At 46.4% G+C, this 21,092-nt stretch overlaps 3 protein-coding genes across 6 annotated transcripts in view; all 3 read right to left on the bottom strand.

The window, feature by feature from the left end:
* The window catches only part of kdm4b (lysine (K)-specific demethylase 4B), a gene marked incomplete in the record, with an annotated part of 41,375 nt that extends 37,400 nt beyond the window's left edge, over positions 1-3,975 (bottom strand). The window contains 4 exon segments of the mRNA XM_067229696.1: positions 1,190-1,304; positions 1,795-1,970; positions 2,222-2,625; positions 3,846-3,975. Coding sequence (XP_067085797.1) covers positions 1,190-1,304; positions 1,795-1,970; positions 2,222-2,611 — 681 coding nt within the window.
* Positions 3,976-4,882: 907 nt separating this feature from the next.
* On the bottom strand, positions 4,883-14,389 carry uhrf1 (ubiquitin-like with PHD and ring finger domains 1). The gene is made up of 17 exons (XM_067230091.1): positions 14,291-14,389; positions 13,177-13,339; positions 12,166-12,435; positions 11,830-11,984; positions 10,864-11,079; positions 10,481-10,596; positions 10,092-10,278; positions 9,644-9,767; positions 9,434-9,541; positions 9,180-9,284; positions 8,792-8,898; positions 8,476-8,638; positions 7,852-7,989; positions 7,487-7,613; positions 7,129-7,280; positions 6,882-6,980; positions 4,883-6,685 (listed from the first exon to the last, which is right to left on the bottom strand). Exons 2-17 carry the CDS (start codon positions 13,327-13,329, stop codon positions 6,539-6,541), a joined length of 2,367 nt encoding a protein of 788 aa, XP_067086192.1. The 5' UTR covers positions 13,330-13,339; positions 14,291-14,389; the 3' UTR covers positions 4,883-6,538.
* A 1,028-nt stretch (positions 14,390-15,417) lies between these two features.
* LOC136936017 (small conductance calcium-activated potassium channel protein 2-like) lies at positions 15,418-20,802 on the bottom strand. 4 transcript variants are annotated; one of them, XM_067229742.1, is made up of 11 exons: positions 20,665-20,802; positions 20,144-20,198; positions 18,580-19,928; positions 17,969-18,385; positions 17,740-17,835; positions 17,123-17,541; positions 16,755-16,896; positions 16,424-16,534; positions 16,192-16,319; positions 16,032-16,101; positions 15,418-15,883 (listed from the first exon to the last, which is right to left on the bottom strand). In XM_067229742.1, exons 3-11 carry the CDS (start codon positions 19,795-19,797, stop codon positions 15,590-15,592), a joined length of 2,895 nt encoding a protein of 964 aa, XP_067085843.1. In that variant the 5' UTR covers positions 19,798-19,928; positions 20,144-20,198; positions 20,665-20,802; the 3' UTR covers positions 15,418-15,589. The 4 variants fall into 4 exon arrangements, with proteins under 4 accessions (XP_067085843.1, XP_067085841.1, XP_067085842.1 ...); XM_067229740.1 differs by having other exon boundaries at positions 20,144-20,224; positions 20,665-20,774; XM_067229741.1 differs by having other exon boundaries at positions 20,144-20,234; positions 20,665-20,693.
* Positions 20,803-21,092: the final 290 nt, after the last annotated feature.

The following is a 21,092-nucleotide window of genomic DNA, read 5'->3' on the forward strand; positions in this document are numbered from 1 at the left end:
AGTTCCTGAAAGCATGTACAAAGCACGAAAACTTTGTTGCACTGAAATGTGGAGATAGTTGAACCGTTTCTCTTCCGTTTTCGGCCTAGGTTTTGTATAGACGGAGCCAAAACCCCACCTATCTACATCACAGCGACCCATGTACGTCAGATCACGGTTGCATTCTGTTACTCAGCTGGTACAATGCAAAGACAAAGTAATTAACACATAAAACACTCAAAGACTGCAGGTAGGTCTGTTCTGATATCTGCAATTGATTTAGCTAGTGTTGCTCTTGTTGCTAAATTCGAGAGGGCGGAGATTCAGCTCCTTCAGGCGACACCCCCCCCCCCCCCCCCCAGTTTCAAGCAGAGAAGACTGCTGATTTTCCAACTATTTCAAAGCCTAATTTAACATACTTGTTTGTGGGGTTTTTTCATTTGAATTTGGATGGGTAGTTAACACATTTTTCTGTGGTGTGATGAACTTAAAACTCATTTTCAATTCCACTTTACAGCATCTTTAAATCATACTGACTGACAATAACCAACGGATTCAGCGATGTGGAATGAGTTTGGTAGCTTGGTGAACTAGATTACCGGTAACTTGCTTGTTGGACTCGTTATGCCAACTTTGCCTATTCAGCCTCCCAGGTATTTTCTTTATGCCATTGTGTAGCTGAATAACCGTTAATGTGTTACGTTAACATACCGGAGCCTGTTGTTCTGTATGCTATTGTGTAGTTGAATAACTTGCCTTTCCAGATTAAATGAATTTTCTTGGTCTTGGATTTGATGGATTGTGAATACATTTCTAAATAAATGCAACTTGTGTTTTTTTCCTCTTCATTATGCATTTTTGACTGATGAGACTTATACTCCGGAGCGACTTGTAGTCCCAAAAATACGGTAATATAACTGGGTGGGTGAAAACAGGTGTTTTATTCATTTCAGAGATCAGTGAAGGGAGGGTGGGAAAGAGGAATTAAATACATAAATACATTTATGGATTGTTTTGTTTTTATTTGACTAGATTACTTAGTAGTTTTCCACGTGTATTATGTTGTGGTACTGTAAGGACTTAGTGCTGCCTTTCTTAGCCAGGAAGCTCTTGAGAAAAAACTAACTGAGACTTAAGTCTCAATGAGCCTTTCCTGCTTAACTAAAGGTTACATTTAATACAAATATGTCACTATCACTGGTTGACTTACCGAGTCGTAGAGCGACCCACTGATGTCAGCGCCGTAGATGGGCGACACGAAAGTCAGGTTCTTCCAGTACTTTCTCTCCAGGTCATCAAAGTCCTTGTGCCGGGGAGTACAGTACCTGGGAGGGGATCATTTCATATTTACAACTCATGACACACATTGGTGTCAGCGCTGTGAAACTGCTATTACTTTCACAATTGAGTTGGACGTGTTGTAATGTATTTGTGATAAACAGATCCAGCTACGTTCAGGCAAATCATATACAAATCCTGTACACAACATGCAGACACAAGGGGACACGTTGGTGAAGTAGTAAGAGGAATTGAAATCGAAAACAAGGTGAAGAAACTAAGTAACTAACTAAACCGAACTAAATCCACTGGCGAGTATGAGGAAGAGATCTTATTTAAATCACACTCAATCACACAAAAGCCAAGCTGTGAGATCCTTTTGCAAGCTTTCGAATCAGGATTCGACACATCAGTGCTCCAAGGCCAGACTACTCATTTTATATTCCAGACGAGCTCCATTTGTATTTTACACTTGTATTCTGCTGGCTATTTTCCGTGTTCTCCCGGCCATCATCCGTTACCGGGAGATGTTCTTACTTTTTGCTGTTGGCCAGTTTGCGATACTCCCCCACCGTCATGGACTTCTTCTGGATGTTGTACTGGGTGAAGAGGCCTGACTGGCCCGTCACCACCTGGGTGATGGGAGCCGGGATCACCATGTCCTCGATGGTGTCGTAGGATCGCCGCGGCTTCCACTCTTTAGGAGGAATCACCTGCGGGTGGAAGTGGGGGCGGGGACGGAGGGGGGTGAAATGCGTGGACGGAAAAAGGGAGAGGTAATCGACATAAAAGGCAAATTGTACAAAGAGGAGGGGAAGGGAGGAGGGAGGGGGTAAAGAGAGGAATAACTAGTGAGCTGGAGACCGGGCAAACAATCAAGCTGTGTGTTTGGGTCTATCGCTAGTTAGTACAGAACAGCCAACCACCTAACACTTAGCTGATCTCACAACTGGTCAGAATGTACCTTTGCCAGACCGGCCCGATGTGCTCCTTGAGTCTCGATGTAGGCGATATACTTGGCAAAGTCCTGAAACTCCTCCATGGTGGGCCTGAAAGTCATGATTTTACAACTCGGGTTCTGGGCCACCGCTGGGGCCGGCTCTGGCTCTGGAGCCGGGTTAGGGGCCGGCTCTGGGGCTGGGTCTAAAACCGGGGGTTGGTCTAGAGCAGGGTCTGGGTCTGGGGCGATGGGTGCTTCTGGGGATAGGGTAGGAGCTGCAGGGGCCCTGGGTGATTCGGGGCCTGCAGCTGGAGACATCTCCATCTGTGCTTCCGTGCTTATGGCTGTCAACTCGTGCGTATCTGTGGCCGTGTCCATGGTTGTTTCGGTTGTCACTGGAGTGTCCAGCGACATGATGACAGGTAAAACTAGTTTGAGAGTGTAGAAGAGAGGAAGTAATAAATAAACAGACACCAGACACAGTCACAGTTGTAGCATGTGCCAAACTATACACTGTTTGCACCCTGCACATGCCAATTATTTGACATGGTTCAGCCATTGGCTTTGGCCTAAATGTGTCACAGGCCACTTGTATATTACCAACTGGTTGCATACTGCTAACCTAAGCACTCAGACAAGTTTACCAAAGATTTAGACTAATTATTGGTTTGTCTAAGTTAATCATTATAAATCAACAAAAACAGTGATAAAGATGGATGGCTTCTTAAAATAGACACGTAATTGTAAACCTGATGACATAAAAACTGTTTTATGCGCGATAGTAAACATATAATTATTCATAGTCGACATTTAATTCAGTTGAACTTCCCTTTGTCATCAAAATACAGGATTTCCAACTCCTGAGTAGCCTCCAAATAATTAATTCGTCCGTAAGGCCTACCCAACAACGTTTCTCAAAGATACGGATTTATATCAGTTTCAACATTTATAAGGCAACGGTGTATGCATAAATAAATCAACACATTCCTATCCAGAAACTAGCTTATATCTCAGACACGTTCTGTGGGAGGGCCTCACCAAGTATAAGCAAAGGAAGCAAGCTTACTACTACAGCTGTCTTTCAAAAACAAAAATGGGGGCGCTAGCTAGCAAGCTTCGCTACCTTCAAAACTAAATGTAACTGTATAGCAAACTGGTAGTTACGTGCAGGTAACACAATGTTCCCAAACACAGAATACAATGTGCACGTTAAAATGCCACTCAATAGGTTAACTTTCATTTTACACGCCAAAATGGTTAGCTAGTTGGCAGGCATTGCTGCAATGTGAAAGTGACAGTATACCCGTGTAATTCTACTGCTGACTGTGATAAAATAGCCTGCAAGCTAAATGATGCAAGGCCATTGAGTTTACTGATAGCGGCGTTAGATAGTGATTAAAAACACATCGACTATCTGGCATAACGACTAAAAGCAAGCATATAGCAAGAGTATAGTTTATAAAACCATCACAGTTGAACCGCAATCAGTAATCACCCCCATAGCTAGCTAGCTTCCTCCATTCCATGCATTAAAGTCAACAAAACATCCCCGACGACAGCCATCACAACTCTTTAAATCCCCACCGAAATGGCACGTGTTAGGTCGGTGCAATGATGCATCCAGAATTAACAAATAATTCATCATTACCTCCTGCAGTAAACTATGTCTCTTTCTTAATGTTCCCCTTTCTATTTGTCTCGTTTTATGAAATCCAATCTATCGATTATCTTCACTAGCTAGGCTAGCTTGAAAGCTAGGTTGCAAGCAGACGTCAGCCTCACGCCTACTACACGGCATTGGGGTATGTGATTGGCTTGACCACGTAGTAGTAACCACCCATTTCTGCGTTCTCGAGATGTTGTTGGTTTCGGTAATGAAGGACTAATATCTAAGCCTATCACGTTAACGCACATAACGCACGTAGGAACCCTAACATACTGGTTAGGGTACATAGAAATGGTTTCGATACGTTTAACTAATCTCCTTGACAATTAAGTTTAACAGCCAATAAAAAAGGCAAAGATGCTGATCTCACATTTCTATGCATGCATTTGTGAATATAGTTTTATTGCACGTTTACTAATAGCATTTTACATCAAGCAATGTACCTTTTATTTGTCTTAGGAAGCATTATTCCTATGAGACGCCCAGGCAGGTCTCAACTTCCTAATTGCTCAGACCCCGAATGCACTTTACATAGTATTCCTGTAAGATAAGCCTTGATTATAGTCTGCACTACTTTTGCATAAGTATGCATAACAGGCACATCATAAGACACGAAACAGCCTTGCTCCACACAACCCAGATGACTACATGGTAAGTTTTACACATCCACAAAGGTGGCAACAAAGGGAAACACATTTCACTTCCCTTCCACGAAAATATAAGCAACAGCATTTTAGTGGCGCTTTTAACCCTTGTGTTATCTTCGGGTCATTCTGACCCATCAGTCATTGTGACCCACCGTCGTATTGCAACAAATTTACCGCATACAAAAACAAAGTGAAGCATTTTCTTTTAACCATTGGGCTGTCTCAGAAAAGAAAGTTATTTATATTTGTTTTTGTATTGAGTAAACACAACGATGGTTCGTTATGAACCTTTGGGTCATGTGACCCGAAGGCAGCACAAGGGTTAAGAACAAGGTGTTAAAACACTGAAAGTGACACAGAACAAGCTTAAAATGTTGCAATTTTATTTTATAAAAGGCTGAAGATTTATTGGAAATGTTGCACCAAACATGTGCAAGCAAGTAGTAATACATCTAAAACTACATATCAAACAGCTAAAATGTACTAAAAAATATACAATTTCAGAAAATATACATTTCCAGTCTATGCAAATCTTGTAAATATTTGAGGTATTACTAATATCTGCAGCCACTGGCATTCATTCAGCAAGGAGGGTGGTCTGTTCCTTAGCTTCTCCCTAACCTGGACATTTTTCTTCTGGCCTCATTAACTAATCACCGGTCTAAGAGCTTCCTTGAATGTTTTTTGCTTGTAATTCCACCACAAAATAACCATACACACAAATGAGTAGGCCAAGGAGACGACAGGAGATGGAATCGAACTCCGATACACACCAATAAAAGGATTAAAACGGAAGTAAAAAAAAAAAAGAGAATTTAACCAACAAAGTACAAATTTTGATTCTTAAAATATTTCCTGTCCACTGCCAAGGGACAAGACCTACAGAGCTAAATATTCAGGGTTTCCACAGAATCGCCTATCAAGAGTTTTGTGGAAACCCAAAACAGGAACTCTACAATTCCCTACTGGTTAAGTGATTGGCTTCTTTGGACTCGTTTCAAACTTATAAGATGGAATCCCTATGCTTATACAACAAAGAGTAAACGTGAATACATGTTATATTTAAAAGGGATAATTAATAATTCTACAAGACATGGAACAAAATATCAAATCACCCATTTTCTAGATTAGTTCAGGGGCAGGAGACTTTTTCTTCTGTCAAATTTTTACATTGTTTTAATCATGTTAGGAAACTTTCTTATTACAAGTGATATGATAAAGTAGATCACATCAAAAAGGCAGCATATGAGTGAAAGTGTTATTGGAATTAGTTCATTCAAATTCACACTGAAACCCTTGTAAAAGAAGACACAGATCGCAACTAAGCACTTTTGAGAACTTCAAACTCAAATGCTTCTTGGTTGGAGTCGATACCAAATTCATCCACGTAATTCTTCCTACAGTTTGCACCCATGTGTAATACTCCACCTTGATTTCCCAAAAAAATACAAGGTGGCTTCGTTTCCCAGTCAACCAGGGAACACATAACAAAGGCAGGTAACGGACATTTCTTTCTAAAAGGATATGGGACTGTGCCATTTACAGGAGAACAGTTCCACCAGACGAGACGTCAACGGATTTGGTGAGCTTGAATACATGTTCCATTTGGGAGTGTCCTATCCTTTTCTCTCTCTCTCAACAACGGATGTGGCTGATGGCATCTGACGTTTGGCTTCATCAGCTCTTAGAAGACCCTGCATTCTACGGTTGTAAGGCATTTACTCAAAGAGGAAGCAGGCATGAATTAGGTTTTGGCGATTTCGGGTCAAAACGGCACTTGGACAATGCTACGTTACAAATACATCTGATCAAGGCAGTTTCTATAACATTACCAGTTCAAGGACTTTTCAAGTTGGACCACGCCCTATGATGGGGGGACGGGCAAAAAGGCAGAACATTTTTCTTTTTCTCTTTCATATTTGTAAAATATATTAAGAAAGTGATTCTTTTGTACTGTACTGACATGCTAAATTGCCCTCATAAGTTCATTCTGTTCCCCTGGCGGGTCGAACAGACTGTCACAGGTTATCACCGTCCACTGCTGTAGCCGGGGAACAGCTGCTTTAGGATGGCTTGGAGGGGTTTGTTGATATTCATGGGGTAGTTTTTGCCAAGATCGTGTCTGCAGGCAGGGCAGGTATACACTTCCGCCTTAAAAGACCGTTGGAGGCATTCCTGGATGAGAAGATACGGGTCAACCGTCAGTACATATCTGGCCACACTTATTTTTAGAAGGTACAGTGAAATCCCCAAAATAAAAGGGGGGGGGGGAGACACACCAAATGGAGAAGTTGTCGGAAATGAGCCTATTACACGGTTAACCATGAACTTATGTTCAAAGCCATTTTTAGCGAAAGGGTGCTCAACTTACCCTGCAGACGTTGTGTTGGCACTCTGTTGTGACTGGCTGGTAGACCACTTCCTGGCAGCATATGCACAAGAAGACCTCCTCGACTTTGTTCAAAAACCTCTGCAGGAGCAAGATGACAATTAGGCGCTCGTACGCGAGATCCTCAAAGATCCCACGAGTGCATTTGAGCCATCAGATATCCACGGAAAGATATCCTAATGGGGGGTGGGGGCGTTGAATAGGGAGGGGCGTCTGGGGGTCGTCTTACCGGTCCGAGAGCCAGGGACTCCATGGCTTCGCCCCAGAGCCTCTTGTTGGCCTCGTCGTCCTTGACGAGGGCCTTCTGCTCGCGGGTCAGTTTGTAGGACTCCACCTTCGTCTTCTTAGGGGTGCTCTTGGCTGGAGACGCCTTCTCCTCGGCTGGGAACACAAGACAAAACGGCACGCGTGACCATGATGAAACCGTGCCGGTTTACCCGGGCGTACTTGCGTCGTTCGGATCGCAAGCTAGCTCGGCGCTTTTTCTCCGCTCGCCTGAAGCAGAGCGCGACGGCACTACTCGTACGTTGAAGCACTTGGATCGGGCCGTGATGGCGGCAGAGAGAGAGAGGGGGCCGTTAACTCACCCGCGCTTTGAGACTTCCTCTTCCTCTTTCCCTTGGTGGGCGTCTCGGTCAGCTCTTCATCCTGCTTGTTCTCCTTCTCCTTCTCTTTCTCCTTGGCAGCCACTGCCTCCAGGTAACCCTCGGGGTACTGGAAGGAAACCCAAGCCAACCGTCAGAAAACAAAAAAAAAGAACCCACAGACGCTGCTCGTCGCGGGGTTTCGGTTTGTTAACCGCAGGAGATTTCAGTCGAACACTTCCAACACAGATGAATGTTTTCACCCGGGACGGGTCTTAAGGTGAAAAGGTTTCAAAACGCCTATGAAGAACTCCTCCCGACGGAGGGCGGACGTGGTGGCGTCTGAGGGAGGAGGGCCCGGTCGCTACCTGCATGGTGAGGCCCAGCTTCTTGACGCGCTCCTTCCCGTCCCGGGTCCACGGCGCCGGCTCGTCGTCGTTGCGCTTCAGCATGTACCTCCAGACCAGGAAGCCGGACTTGCCCTTCTCCGGCCAGTACTTCACCACCTGTCACGACACAAGGTTTACATTTAAAAAAAATTCCCAGTACTTACTGTAAGTCGCTCTGGATAAGAGCGTCTGCTAAATGACTAAATGTACATTTAGCAGACGCTTTTATCCAGAGCGACTTACAGCGAGTACAGGAACATTCCCCCGAGGAAAGTAGGGTGAAGTGCCTTGCCCAAGGACACAACGTAATTTTGCACGGCCAGGGAATCGAACCGGCAACCTTCTGATTAATAGCCCGATTCCCTAACCGCTCAGCCATCTGAGCTCAGGGTTACCTCGCGGATCTACCCAGACAACGTGGAGATTGTCAGCGTGTGTACGTTCTCGGATCTCATCAAGCAGTGCGAGTAAAGGCTATCCAGTCCTAACCCACACTGCGACAAAGAGAACCAATATAACAGCTAGATAAGTACAGATTGCTATAAAAAGACCCACCCAGCTATCGGTCTGCGAGTCTACGGGTGGTCCCCCCCGTTTCCCTACCTTGTAGATGCCGTCGTATCTGTTGCCGTCTTCGGGGCTGAACTTGCTGTGCTTGCGTCCCTTGGAGCTGCGCACCACCCTGACGGGCTTGCCGGCCTTCCAGTCCCGGGCCTCCGCCCCGTCCTTCTCGTTCACCGCCGCGTTGCAGTTGAGAGCCAGGGCCCTGGGGGGGCACACCACAGTGGGGTCAAGTCCCTCGCATTCGGAACAGGATCTTGTTTGTGCACAGTGAAGTGGGCTGGTTTTGTCAAACCATGGCGCGATGCTAATGTTGGGAGTCAGGTGGTCATGTTTGGAAGGGTGTCGGCTCAGATACCTGTTCATGTTGGTGAGCTTCTGGTCGCACGACTGCTCGGCGGTCCTCTTGTTCCCTGAGAGGTCCCGCCCCCCGGAGCCAGTGTAGGTGAACTCGTTTCCGTCGTCCTGTAACCAATAGACAACCAGTATCAGCGTCATCCTCCATTGGTGGAGGCATATATAAAATTGCTACAAAGCACCGAAATCTGAGCTCATTCCCCATCAACCTGGCGCCAATAATTAAAAACCATTACTGCATTGCCACGAGTGGCATAGTCCCATCACAAAAGCTGAACAGTGGGGGGGGTTTGCCGTTTTCAACCGAATCTCTATCAACCGGGCAGAACTTGGACAAGGGGTCGTTAACTTTGAGCGTGGCCTGGCTGAAGGCAAAGTGTCCAACTTACCACATCATCCTCGTAGCCCCCTGCCAGCACCAGAGAGTAGGCCCCGTCGTTGCTCCTCCCGTGAATCCCGGCGACATGGGGTCTGTGGACTCCGGACTCGCTGACCTGCACGCACGGAACGAGGTCAGGAAGGACTGAGCTTTACACTAAATATCTCGGCTCAACGCACCCAGGGTGGCCCGTTACTCGGACACGGAATAAACCCTCTAAAAACAAGACTGGGGGTGTCAGCTGGTTGACGAGGTGCCGTTTACCTGCACTCTGAACTTCCAGAGGGTTCCCACGGGGACTCCGGGGATGGGGCCGTGGTGGTTGGAGGGCACGATGGTGCACTGTTTGGTGCGGCCCACACAAGCCATACCCTGTGGCGTGTGTGTGGGGGGGGGTTCAAGAAAGCAGAGAAACTAAGTGCCTCGTCAATTGAAAACGATACGAATAAATACGTCCGGCAAAAAGTGCGTTACCTTTCCCCAGTCCCTCTGACTGGAGGAGCTGGCGGAGGCCATCTTGGACTTCTTCTTGCTCTCCTTCAGCTTCTCCCCGGCCAGGACGACCTCGCTGGAGTCGGTGCGGCACTCGGGACAGTACCTGGAACATTTCCGACGGACGTGGTGAGCGGCAAAACACGGCGGGGCATACTGTGACTCGTGTGCAACAAGTTTTTGGTGACATATTTCAACGTTTGTTTTGTCCATGTGCATCTGTGACGCAGAATTGATGCAGTTCAAAACAAAACAAAAATCAACGCTTTGTGAAAAACCTAATGGTCTCTCGACACCATACCAACAGACTCATACAAGGGACACTGGACAGACTGTGGGAGCCCCAGACTAATTAATAAAAATTGGATTAATCTCCACCCCCCCCCCCCCCAATAAAAGGCCACCCCATCTGTCCCTCCCTTCCACTGACCAGTCCTCGTCCTCGGGGATGGTGCTGAGGGGGGGGTTGAGGCAGTAGATGTGGAAGGCCATGTCGCACTCGTCACACAGGAGCTGCTTATCGGGGTCCTGCTTCACGCCGCACACGTGGCAGTTGCACCAGCGGCAGCTCTTGGCGGGGTTGTCCTTGCAGTGCTTGCACTCGGGCCCGTTGGATCCTGCAGCGTGCGAAGAGGCGCGATTGAGTTCACGAAGGCAACTTCTTTAGTTAATTTATGTCAACATTCACCATCTTATGAAAATTCTTTTTTTCCCCAGGCGTCTTAAAATCCCCCCCCCCACCGATTTTGGGACAAATATATTTCGATCTTGATATACCACGCAAATGAACATCCGAATTACGGTTCTGCCAAAACCTACTTTTCATGGGGCTGTCGGACCCGGCTCCGGAACCATCTAGAACACCGGGCTCTTCAATCTTGTATATCTCAGTCAGGAACATGATTCGACAGTCATTCAGGGAATCACCCGCATCGCTGAAATAAAACACTGGATCTCAGCAAAACGTCCACAACCCACCCACACGTCACTAGACACTCCACATTACCAAGTCGGTCCCTTTATCGAGCGTGTCGAATTACTAGACCAAGTGCACATTTAAAACAAGACCAAAAACAGCATGTTTTTTTTGTCATGCTGCTGTATTTTATACCAAAAAAAAAAGGTTCTTCATGGGCATAGCTATGAGTATTAATAGAAACCCCTGGACGTGTATAAATGAAGGCATGAGCGGGTGCGCTCACCCGAGCAGGATCTTGGCGTGGATCTCGTGGACGGTGCGCGTCTCCTTCTTCTTCTGGATGGTGGCGTCGTACCAGTAGCCTCGCTCTTTGGGCTCGTCCGGGTTGTAGTTCACCATGACGACCATGCCGGGCTCCAGCTGGTGCCACTGGTACACCGTGCGGGCGCGGGGGCGCACGTCCTGCGCCAGCAGCTGCACCACCGGGTTCTCGGGGTAACTGGAGACCACACACACGCACACACTCAGTATACAACTCATCCACAACTCCAGGTGCTTCCTACATACGGCCATCTTACAGAGCACTGACACATCTACAAGGAAGGCGACGCGAAGGGCTGTCTGAACGCCGAGAAGAGCCGTCGCTGGCGACGGCGTCGTCAAAATTCGCCGTTCGGCTTAATGTTCCTCAGTTTCTTACACACTTGCAAGCAAGCCAATGCAAGTGTGCCTTTGGATGAGGATTACGTGCAGAAATAACAGACTTTGAGCAACCATTCTTTTTCCCCTCGTCAAACTGAAACCAAAAGACTGCTTTGACCCTGTTTTGTTGACATTGTTTAACTGCAATAATAAAATATGTGGTTTAGCTAATCATTCTCAAAGCCCCAAAAACGAGGGAGTAGTATTGTAACCAAGGGGATTTTGCATAACAAACAATACCAGTGCCTCTTCGCCTTTTAAAACACTACCAACTGCACTGTGGAGATGGATTACATGTGGGGGTGGAAGTGGGGATTTTTAGGCTAGAGCAAGCTGGAAGTGGTTTGGACATCTTAAATCAAGCTTAGCAAACTACTTTTCCCCCCTCACAGGCAAGACGGACAGAACTTCCCCAAGCAGTAGCCTAGTTGCACACTGACCAGCTAGAAATGTCCTTGCCAAGCACACAGTGAAAATTATATGAAAAAGTATACTTTTTCATATAATTTTCACTAATTCATTTTCGTTATGTTTATTTGTTACTTACTCTTCGTATTTGACGTGGTAGCGGATTTCCTCCTCTGCTAGTTTAGCATCTGCTCCTTCCTCCTCAGGGGTCTTTGGAGTTTTTGTGACATTCACAATCTGGGCCTCGAACCAGGCGCCCATGTTTAGATCTCTGGCATCAACAAACTCATTTATCTACAGAGACGAGGAAAGAAACGTTGGGAAATTGCCGCTTTTGGTTACCGTAATCGTAGAATCCCCACAACTGGGTGTGTGTATAACATGAGCGATATGTGGTACAGACATAAATATAAACACAGGATGAACGATGACTCCTAGGCAAACGCATTTGGGAACCGTTCCGGAGATGGCTCACCTTGTAGAAGCCAAACCCGGGATCGACGAGGTCAGGGGCGTCCGTCTGGCCCGAGGTACCCGCCGCCGGCGCCTCAGCCTCGCCGTGCGTCGAGCTCTTGTCGGACTCGCTCTGCGCGGAGCCGCAGCCAGAGTCGGAGTCCGACAGCTCGGCCTCTTTGTCCTTGCTTTTGAGGCCCGCGCTGGGGGCAGGTCGGGCCTGGCGGACCAGCAGCTGCACTATGTCGTTCAGGCCCACGTTGTAGTCGAAAATGGTGTGGCCGTCCTCCATCTGTGAGGGGGAGGCGGGAGATGTTAGGGATTGGCTGACATCGAACGTCAGACACCTGACTGTCCTCAGTGTGAAATGCAACAGTCATGCATGTGGGTTCGTATCTCCTTTTTAGCTTATGTGGTCGGTTTTTGAGAGAGGTTCATACGTTTTTGCTTAAGACTGTCTATTTTTGTTTGCATGTGTGGTTTCCTTATTTAGCCCGTAAAGGTTCATCACAGGATTTTAAATCTCTTTTTCAAGAGCGTCCTGGCCAAGATGAGCGCCACCAAGTCATTACACACCACATATTTTTAAGTAACAAAGAAAGTACAGTAGTATGATGACATCATACAAAAACAAACATTTGTAAGTCATGGAAACAGCCTCAAAATCCCTCGTCAATCCTTTCAATCGGGAAACGTTAATCCAATTTTTAAGTCTTTATTGTATGGCCTTCTAGAATAAGGTAAAATTCAAGTTTATTTGCCATTTGTAGCATGTACAGGCACATTGGAATTCTTTGGTCGTGCTCCTGACAATCCCTAGCGGACCATCTCACCCATCATAAATATAAACCTAGCTGTATATCAATAGCTGTATAATAAAGTCCTAACCTGTATGCACAAACCAACACGAGATTTGTTCATCTCCCTTTCTCCTAAAATCCCACGTTTAGTAAACCAAAACAGGAACTTTTCCATTGCCTAATGCAGATACTGTCACCTGACAACTTTGAAATGGACCCAGTTTCAGTCTCACCTGTTTGCCCCTGTAGAACAGCCTCTGTCTATCTGGTTCGACCTTGAAGAGTTCCAGAATCTTAACTCGCAAATCATCCACCTTGGTGAGTTTGGAAAGGGAGTCGATCCGATGGGTCTCCTTCCCATCCATGGTGCGCACTTGAATCCACATTGCAGCTGCCCTGTGAGAAAGGGAGGGCATTATGGGTAAATATACAGAAGCTGGTTGTTAATATTTAACCTTTGTAGTAAAAAAATAAATATATATGTAATCCACCTCTGATCCCTAACATCTAAGCAATCTAGGAAGTGGTCAATGTGCATTGATCTACTTCTACAATATGCTGATTTTAATACAGTGCGGGAAACTGCACAAGCCACTCCCACCCCTTTAAAAGTCACTACAGAGACCCCATCCGAGCGCGAGGGAGCGCTATTAAACAATGTGGCTTCCATTCACGGCAGTTTTGTCAACCACGCTGTGAGAACACAATAGGTGGCGAGTTCGGACAAGTGACTTGTGTACTCTAGGCCAGCACAAACAGTGTAAACAACAGTAACGTTATTCGTCTTTTAAGTGCCTTAAATCCACTGTTGATTTGAACACAGCTGGGCCACTGTTGTAGGCGAGGTCTCCTCGGGTCAGCTGGCTCGATGGAGCAAGGCGAGCGTGGCCGTGACCATGAAGAGATCAACTAGACTACCATCAAACTTTTATCAATTGTACAGGTTCACACTATTCAGCTACACAGTATCAACACGCCAGCAAGCTAGACATATGGCTACCAGGAAAATGCTGCAGCTTCATACAGTAATCCTTTCCTTATTAATCGACGTTGACTGTGACAGCGCACCACGTTAAGGGCGCTAACTTAGCCAATGCTAGCTAGCGATGTGACCATCAGTGACTGAACAGCGGATAACGTTAACGCTTACTACACATTTAAATGCTTCACGACTTTTCAGGAACGGTGTTAAGTCAGTTGTGGACGAGGACTCGAATCTTTTTTAATCTTACCAGTTCAAGCTAGCCACATTCGGGAACTCTTTTTAACAAGTTTGATCAAGCTACAAGTAGCTTTAAAGCTAGCTATCTAATTTCATAAGTTGAACAAGTTGAGTCATTACGTTACCTATTTATAGTCCAAATGCAATCAGGAAAAATATGTTAAAATCCCGTCAATCGTATTCCCTAAACAACTTCTTGGTCAAATTTCCACGCACTACCCTTCTGAATGCAGTTGAAGACTGAATCAATAAGAATCTTCAATAGTTTGTTTCCCCGCCTGCTAAGAAGTCTTTGTTTCACCATTGGATAAGGCAAGTTCGGTTTATGCACCTGATAGGCTGCAAACTCCGTCAATCCCCAGTGTGACCGGAGCTTAGGCTCAGCGCGCGAAAACGGTGGTCTCGTCGCACTGGTTCACTTCCGAGAATTTGACGCGAGATTATGTAAATATCTGTTACTACTACTTAGTTAGATGCCGTTTGGCATATTGACCCGTTTGTTGGACTAAGCAGCGCACATAAACAGTCGTCGATGCACCTCCCTTATACAATTCACTTTTTATAAGGACTTTAAAATATAAACCTTAGCGTGCACCGCCAATGTGAGACTGGGAGTAGTATGTGACAGACCATATGCTGATGACGCGTGTTGTTGTTGTGCCATTAAGTGAGACTCCTTGTTCACTTTGGCGGGAGAACTCCTTGCCAAGTGTGAACAAAGTACAGCGTTTTATTCAGGGCTTCAAGGAAAATAAGTCTTCTTGTTCCTTGTCTGAACTGCAGATGTTATTCATTCAAAGTCGAAAGGCTTACCGTGTATTGGTAGGCTACTGCGGTGTTTTTATTGTGATGTTTGGACCCATGATAAACATGTTTGTTTCTAAACCCCCATCACAAACTCGGGTCCTCTCACACAATGAGGAGGGGGTAGCTTATTACCCAGACTCCATTGTTTTTCAACGACTTGGTTTCCTGCCTCCACGGTCCCACCTTTCTGACTTACGGTAGTTTATGTTGCGTCAAAGTGCCCGAAGAAGATAACATATAGCATATGTCTAACCGATAGGAGATGGGGGTTCAATAAATACAGGTTAATAATAAAAAAATAACGGACTAAGAAACATTAATGAAATGCAACTACATTGTCCCGGATCCTCTATGTAAGTAACAAGTAATTCAAACAAAATACCTGTAAATAGACCAATACACTTTGAGCTAAGTTAAAGTTGTTTTAATCCTCTAATGTTGTCCATATAATTGTCAATGTAGTGTCAAACAAAAGTTAATAGCGCCATCTGGTGGACAATTATTATGCTCTTCCTGTGGGAAATTAAAGTCCCAAAAGATCGTACAGATACTTTAGATAAAGTAGAAACTCTCTGATAATGACACAAATATCACAAATAAACATTGAATTGATCCATTCAGATTTCAGGAATGTGAGCAGGCGATCCACTGTGCAATAAGATTTCGGATGTCACGGAAGATGGACATGGCAGGTCAGGAGCAGAGACTAACGATGCTGCCCGCACCCGGTGCAGCAGGCCATCCAGGAAGTCCGCTTGCTGCTGAGTCATTGCCTGAGAGAGCGAGCTCGGTAGGGCTTGCAGGCTGAGGAGGATTGCGTCTAGTTTGCCCTCCAAGGTTTCCATCCGCCTGTCCATCTCCTCGCTACGCCGCTGGAGATCTGAGACCAAGTCATACATCATGCTCTGTGTCTGCAGAGCAACATGGGGGGAAAAACTAGCCGTGGTCAGTGATACCATGGGTGTACAATATGTGAGAATGATGAAGAGGAAGATTATGATGACAGGGATTAGGATGACAAGGGAGAGGAAGTGAATGATGAAGGGTTAACGTTTCTACCTTTGCTAAATCAACAAGCGTGTTGGCCTGGTCCATTAGTTTCCTCTGCTCCATTTTAATTCTGCGTAGCCTTGGAGGAAGCAAAGTCATTTCAGACATGCTGTACACGATATGGATTATGTTCTATGGTGGCACTTGGAGGTTGTAAATCAATACTTACTGGTGAATAGCTTGCAGAAATTTGCGTTGGTGTTTGCGAACCTTTGCGTGGTCGATCTTCTGGACCAGCTTGGTGTGTTTGTAGATGAGCCATGTTTCCCTGAGGACATTAGCTGCTGTGTTTTTCACCTGTGGAAATGTCCCATGGTAACAAGCAGAAGAAGTATGTTACAGTACCAAAAAAACCAAAACAAAAACAGCAGCCCACACCGTTTTATATATTTTCCACTCACCCGTTTATAGAGCTGGGTGTCCATCATGAAATTGTGAACGTGCTTCTCAGCCCGGGTTAACTCAGACTTTCTCGCAACCACGGCGACCACCAACGCAGTACAGCCAGCGCCCTACAGACAGTCTAAGTCATGAACATTCCCATTTCACCAGGACAAAGCCCTGGAACGTGTAAACATACTCAATAATGCTGACAAGAAATACAAGAAATGGCTCTGATTCAGCTCGAACCGAGAAGAACAGAACGCGAGACATCTAACAAGTTTCAATACTGTCCCTATCTCATATTTATCCCATTACTATGATAAAAATATATTTTTTTTTAACTCTCACCATGATACCAGTCAGTAGACACACTCCTTTCCCACAGTACGTGTGAGGGACCATATCTCCGTAGCCAATGGAGAGGAAGGTTATGGAGATAAGCCACATGGCTCCCAGGAAGTTACTGGTCACCCCCTGAGAGTCATGATACCTGAGGAAGTACAGGAAATGCACCAAGGGTCATAGGTCGTCACTGGTGATCACTATGGACCAAATACATCTTGAGAGATCAAAGTTTAAATATGTTACTTTTAGATGAATTTGAACAGCGACATGGATGTTTTTAAGTTAGAAAGGACTCGGTTATAATAATCCCGAGGAGAGGGAAAGAAACGGAGTCGCGACGCGTCAGGTGACATGTCGGGCCTGCGATGTACCTCTCGCACACGCGGACGGTCCACGCGGCGATGATCCAGCAAGACACGCTAAACACCAGAAGCACGGTGCCGGGGCAGATGGTCATCAGAGTCTTCATGACGAAGCGCGTGTCGAAGCTGATCTTGTTCAGGGCTCCGATGCTCCGCGAGGACGCGTCGCTGAACAGCTTGCTGTGGAGCAGCATGACTCGGCCGATCAGATAGAGGCGCAGGAACATGGGGATGGAGAGGACGATGTCGATGTCGGACTTGGCCGCGGAGGGAGGGTTGGCGAAGGGCAGCCGCGTGGTCCAGGCGAACGCGTACTGGCCGGGGATGGGGTGCACGGCACAGACCAGGAGCTCCAGGAGGAGCAGGAAGATCCGCTCGTAGGTCATGGCTATCCTCCAATCATCCGCTCCATTGTCCACCATGAAGAGCTGTTCATTAGGAGGGAGAAGAGAGGCGGAGAACGGGGATATTCAAACCAACATGAACAAGGCGTTCGGAGACATGACAGACAATGACAATTGCCTTGACAGATTAGTATTAAGAGAACCTATTCTCTTTATGCGTTTACGGAAGTGTTGTGTAGTTCTACAAAAATGCCCGAAGGATGGGTGGCCCTGTGTACTGACCTGTATTTCCCGGGCATGGTACATCAGAATGAGGCCTAGCAATATAGCAGTAGAGAGACTGATGAGGCATTTCAACGCAAAGGAGTACGTCGATGCCTGCAGCCAGAACGAGCAGACAACACGATAAACAACACGGGGAACCTCAACCGAAACCCCCCCCCCCCCCCCCAAATAAACAGACTTCTTCTTCTACAGCTGATAGCGGCAACGGACGTGGTTCCCCTGTTACCTTGGTGTAAACGACGGAGGACAGTTCCGTCTCGGCCACCATGGCGACGATCCCAAACATCCCGCAGATCAACGCGTAGTCGCTCAGCTGCTTGCGCTTCCCGAAGAGCGCCCTGCGTTGGCCCAGCCGGTAGCCGATGTCCTTCGTCTTCCTCTGTGGCGCCTCGCCTCCGTCCCTGGTGAGGCTGTCGCTGCAGGCCTTACTCGAGTCCTCGCCGACGCTTTTCGAAAAGACCTCCTCTAAAAAGGAGCTCTGGACAGGCTGTCTCTCAAAGGCCGGGTCGACCAAATGACTCTCGGAAGTCCCGTGGCTCTCCAGAGGTCTCGCGGCGTCTCCGTAGAAGGTGCCACCGGTCGGGAAGGTGTTTAAGGGGGTTGGAGAACAATTGGAGAGGGACGACTTAGACCCGTCTTGGCCCTGCATGGTAACAGTGAGCGTTTGCTCGTTAAGAAGGAACAGGGAGACAACGTACATTTCTGCTTTTGAACTTCTTTAAAGGGCCTTCATCGACAGAGTCATCAATTGAGGACACAAAGCAGGCCATCAATAATGTTGTCGAAGCGACTCACTGTACATAACAAAGTTAAATTGGCATTTATTAGGTTTCATACCTGATTATCCGGTTGCTTGTTCCTCTTCTCATTACAGTAATGATTCTCCTGCCAGCGATGGCTACTTGTAGAAGAATAAATACTTCCGTGTTTGCTGGCCGCCTCAGACGACCTCCTTACACGAGGGGTGCTGGTGAATGGAGGATAGGCCGGGAACTGGTGATGCTTTGGGCAGACGGGTTGTTTTTTGTCATCCGAAGTCCAGCTGTTTCGGTGAAAACCACGTTGTGGATCTGAGTCTTGCCGTAGATACTGCTGAAGCGATTGTGGCTGGTTCCCGCAAAGGTCGGCCAGGTCACCGACACAGCAGTTCCGTGGACTTCGACCCGACGTCTTCTGAGGCGTTAACGACGGTTGCTGCTCCCCTTGACTCTGGGAGAAAATCAGGTGCCGTCTGGCTTCACTGGATTCGACTGAATGCAAAGGGATGTTGAGAAGATGGTCTGGGTTTTCGGCGGTCGAAACATGAGGTAAATCATGATCTTTGAGTTTAAAATGGTTGTTTTGTTTTTGCTGGTGATGCTCATTTAATTCTCCATCTCCTTCACAGTGGGACATGAAACTATCCTTGAAGCAATTAACCATCTCTTTCATGTCATCCTCTTGATTAAGGACTTGAGGGAAAATATTTATTGTCGATGGCACCAAGGACCTCGGTTGCTTCTTAGTGCTAAGATTTCCACTCTTGGAAAACCCGGTGAGGCAGTCCTTGAGGAAGCCCTGCTTGGACCGAGGCTGGAAACTGGCTGCCTCCGAATCCTGGAGCATGTTGAGAGAAGGACCATCGCAGCGACACACCTGGCTGGGATGGCCCATGTCGGTCCCATGCCACTCAGCAGACTGAACCGAGCCCAGGTGAAGATCAGGGGGGCTTCCTATCTGACTGCAGAAACGAAGCAGGTCTTGATTGCTCAATTGCGAAAGCGTGGTGCTCCGCGTTTTGAGCGGAGACGGTTGTGGAGAAGAAACGGGCAGCAGGGGAACTCCATTTGTGGTTGCGTGCGAGGAAACTGTTGTGGCGAAGTTGCCGCCACGTTCTCGCGTCGAGGCCCGGGGATGGAGGGCTGTTCCAGAGTACTGATATCTCATGACCTCGGATGGTCCGGTAGGAGATGCCCCCCTTGAGTTGCAGTGTTCAGGATCACGGTCACGACGCCTATCTCCAGTTGAGTCGAGACGGTGTGTTGCATTGGTGGGTTTGACCAAAACCAGCCTCATTATGTCAGCTTGTGTAGCAGATGGGCCTCAGGAGAAGATTAGCGATGCTAGATATTCAATGATTAAGTTGATGAGTAATTGCCCGTTGTATTCTAAAAATCCTGGTTATAGGGCATTCACAAGAGAAGAATCTGCAAAAGAGCAGATTTTTTTTTTAATGGATAATAAATCGCAATGATTATAGATATTTTGTCTTTCAAAACAACCTATTTTCCAGACTGAATAGATTCAGTATTTGATTAGAGACTGTTCCCAGTACACGTACACAATCTTTACAATTATTACAAATGGAAATGGTAATAATGTAATATTTGAGTGTTTTGAGATTTTTCTATTTAGTGCTCACCTTAAACTGTAACTGTATTTGATTGTGTCTCACAGAACCATGTGTGACTCAAAAGCTGTTGTCAGAACCAGATGAGCCCCCCTGATGTTACCTCACCAAAGGGAAATCAGCATATTAGCGCTGAGACTCTATGGATTTCTCTATTAATTAAACCCATAGATAATAATCCAAACATATCTGAATGGATTTGCTACTATACATTACGACCACTTAAATATGACTACTTTGAGCAATGTGGGAATATATACACAAATTAATATTAAGTGCGTCACAAATTATTCAAGTGATCAGGGCAGAACTGAGCTTTTTCTTTTTTATGTACATTGTTTTAAACGAAAATTGAACGTAACCCTTGGTCAAAACAGTTGCAAAACTGAAGGAAAACAATAGACACTTTTTTTTGTGTTTAAAAACAGTCATTCAAATCCACGCATTTATTCCTGAATTCATATCAACAATAAGCAATGTTTCCACTCTCATATGGGATTGCAAGTGCTCGTAACTTGTGCCGCGCATCTTACCTTCATCCTCTTCTCTCACTCCTGTCTCTCTCTCCAATCTTCGAAGACGCAGGTTTCTAATTAGAAGTCGTCTTGGCCGGTTGGAAGGCACAGTGAAGATGAGCGTCCTCCAACAGCACACAGACTCCTCCTGGTCCCCACACTTGACAGGGCTAGTGTAGGGGAGCTTTCCTTTGAAAGTAATCATTAGGATTCAAAGTGAAGGAAGGGCAGCTGCTCGGCTTGTTAAGAGGCCCAGATGCAAATGGACCCAGGGGGAAAAAAACCAACAGGTCCTTGCGGAACACAGACAAACATGTGACATGGGATCTAAAGCAACAACAAAAAAAAACAGGACATTTCACTGATACGTGGGCCTCAAAGAGCGTCCATAAATAGACGGGAATTGTCGCGAGCTGTGAGAGGTGTGTGTGTGAGAGGAAGGGCCG

Source organism: Osmerus mordax, chromosome 26 (assembly GCF_038355195.1).
Source record: "Osmerus mordax isolate fOsmMor3 chromosome 26, fOsmMor3.pri, whole genome shotgun sequence".
Lineage (NCBI taxonomy): Eukaryota > Metazoa > Chordata > Actinopteri > Osmeriformes > Osmeridae > Osmerus > Osmerus mordax.

Coding starts and splice junctions, on each gene's coding strand:
- LOC136936017 (XM_067229742.1), bottom strand. CDS start 19,797: ATGAGGCTGGTTTTGGTCAAACCCACCAATGCAACACACCGTCTCGAC. Junction 18,386..18,579: donor ACAAGCAACCGGATAATCAG/GTATGAAACCTA, acceptor GTTACCATGCAG/GGCCAAGACGGGTCTAAGTC. Junction 16,320..16,423: donor ACACCCAGCTCTATAAACGG/GTGAGTGGAAAA, acceptor ACATTTCCACAG/GTGAAAAACACAGCAGCTAA.
- uhrf1 (XM_067230091.1), bottom strand. CDS start 13,329: ATGTGGATTCAAGTGCGCACCATGGATGGGAAGGAGACCCATCGGATC. Junction 8,639..8,791: donor AAGCTCACCAACATGAACAG/GTATCTGAGCCG, acceptor GTGCCCCCCCAG/GGCCCTGGCTCTCAACTGCA. Junction 7,614..7,851: donor AGCTGGGCCTCACCATGCAG/GTAGCGACCGGG, acceptor GTTTCCTTCCAG/TACCCCGAGGGTTACCTGGA.